General features: G+C 42.5%; 1 protein-coding gene across 1 annotated transcript; it reads right to left on the bottom strand.

The window, feature by feature from the left end:
• Positions 1-145: 145 nt before the first annotated feature.
• On the bottom strand, positions 146-1,126 carry LOC102760518 (thrombospondin type-1 domain-containing protein 1-like; the record flags this gene model as incomplete). The annotated part of the gene is made up of 1 exon (XM_006777773.2): positions 146-1,126. A coding segment is annotated over one exon (981 nt), but the record flags the coding sequence as incomplete, so codon positions are not given.
• Between the last annotated feature and the right edge of the window lie 444 nt (positions 1,127-1,570).

Here is a 1,570-nt window from a genome sequence, read left to right as displayed (position 1 = left end):
AATAATGCTAATGTTTATTAGTGCCATTATGAGGAGTGATCCATAAAAGTGACGATATAGTTCACAGAAAATTAAGTTCACCTAAAATCAAAATAGTAATTTTGACTGCATAAAGGCATTAATTTGATTTTCAAAAATTTAAATCTCAATACCAACCTATATTTCTCTGAATTAGCATGCACTCCTTCTCCTTTGTGGAAAACTGGCTTCTGCTTGAAATGCCCAAGTCAAAGCAGTATTTATTCCTCCCCATGTCGAACAAAGTGCAATTGAACACTGTTCTCCTCTGTCCCAAAGTCAGTCTGTTTTCAGCCAGGCGAATGGTCTTTTCCCCAGGACGTCTGGGGGCCTCCTTGAAGACAGCAATCACTCCTTGGACAAAGATGCATGGTGGGGGCAGCACCATCACCTCCACCTGGGATGCACATGTGAGTTCTGGCACCATCACCAATTTGTATCCAAATTTCTGGGCCAGGTCAATCGGTCCTATGGAGGTAATGACTGAGTCTCGGCCAAACAACTTCAGCACCACGGTGACATAGGCTTCTGGCCCCACAGGTGCACAGCCAAACTCAACCCATTGACCTTGAGAGAGTTCTGTCCTCTTGCTGGTTTTTATCTCCAGTGGTTGTTCCTGACTTGTTCTTGCCTCAGGAAGACTGTTGGTGAAGATGACATCCACCAAGATGTCAGGCTTGTCCACAGGGAACAGGCATAGTGGTTGATTGGTGAAAAGGCCCACCTGGAAGGTGCCTTCTGCTGCTTCGGATGTCCTATTCAGATCAACCTGAAAGACGGGCCATTCCACCTTCAGAAAGGCACTTTTCTCCCACCAGGGAACTGGAGTGCTGCTGTCTGTCACTCCCTGAGTCATCGTGAACCAGTAGTCGCCAGCCTCCTTGAAGTAGAAGCATTCAAACTCAAGTGTCCCCTGGGACTGGTTGGTCAGGAGGTATTTGGTGGTCACAGTCTGATTGGTGTTAGCCTCCAGCAACAGCACAGATACATTCCTCAGGGTCCCATTAGCACCATCAAAATACTGGAAAGCCACAGACACTGTGGTGTTGCTTAGCGCTACATGTCCTGGTTCTCCCAAGAGGAGATATTCAGCTTCTCCAAGAACTGAAATGAAATGGTCAGAATGGGTTTTACAAAGACACGGTTAAGCAGCACTATGGGAGACATCAAAGAAAAAAATCACAGACACAAGAGAAGTTTGAACTGAGCCAAGAATGATAAAATGATAAAATGATGCTGAGTGCTGATTCAGGGAGGTGGGCACTATACTGTTTCAATTTTAAAATGGATCTGTTCCTTTATCTTCCTCTTCTATGGTTGTGTTTAAAATAAACAGTAATACTCTGAATTCATAACATTCAACAGTATAATGTGTCTGCAATGAAAATCTATAAAGAGTAACAATTTATAGGTTCAAGATAAAAATCTAATACCTCACTTTTCTCATTTTAATCATATTCTGGTGTTCAGGTATTTGGGGGAGATGGATTTGCAGTGAAGTAAGAGAAGCTTGGTTTATTTTATTTATTTTTTAATGTGTTTTTATTGATTT

Source organism: Myotis davidii, unplaced genomic scaffold, assembly GCF_000327345.1.
Source record: "Myotis davidii unplaced genomic scaffold, ASM32734v1 C64094049, whole genome shotgun sequence".
NCBI lineage: Eukaryota > Metazoa > Chordata > Mammalia > Chiroptera > Vespertilionidae > Myotis > Myotis davidii.
The sequence above is the reverse complement of the archived record's forward strand: the minus strand, read 5'-3'. Positions and strand labels throughout refer to the sequence as shown.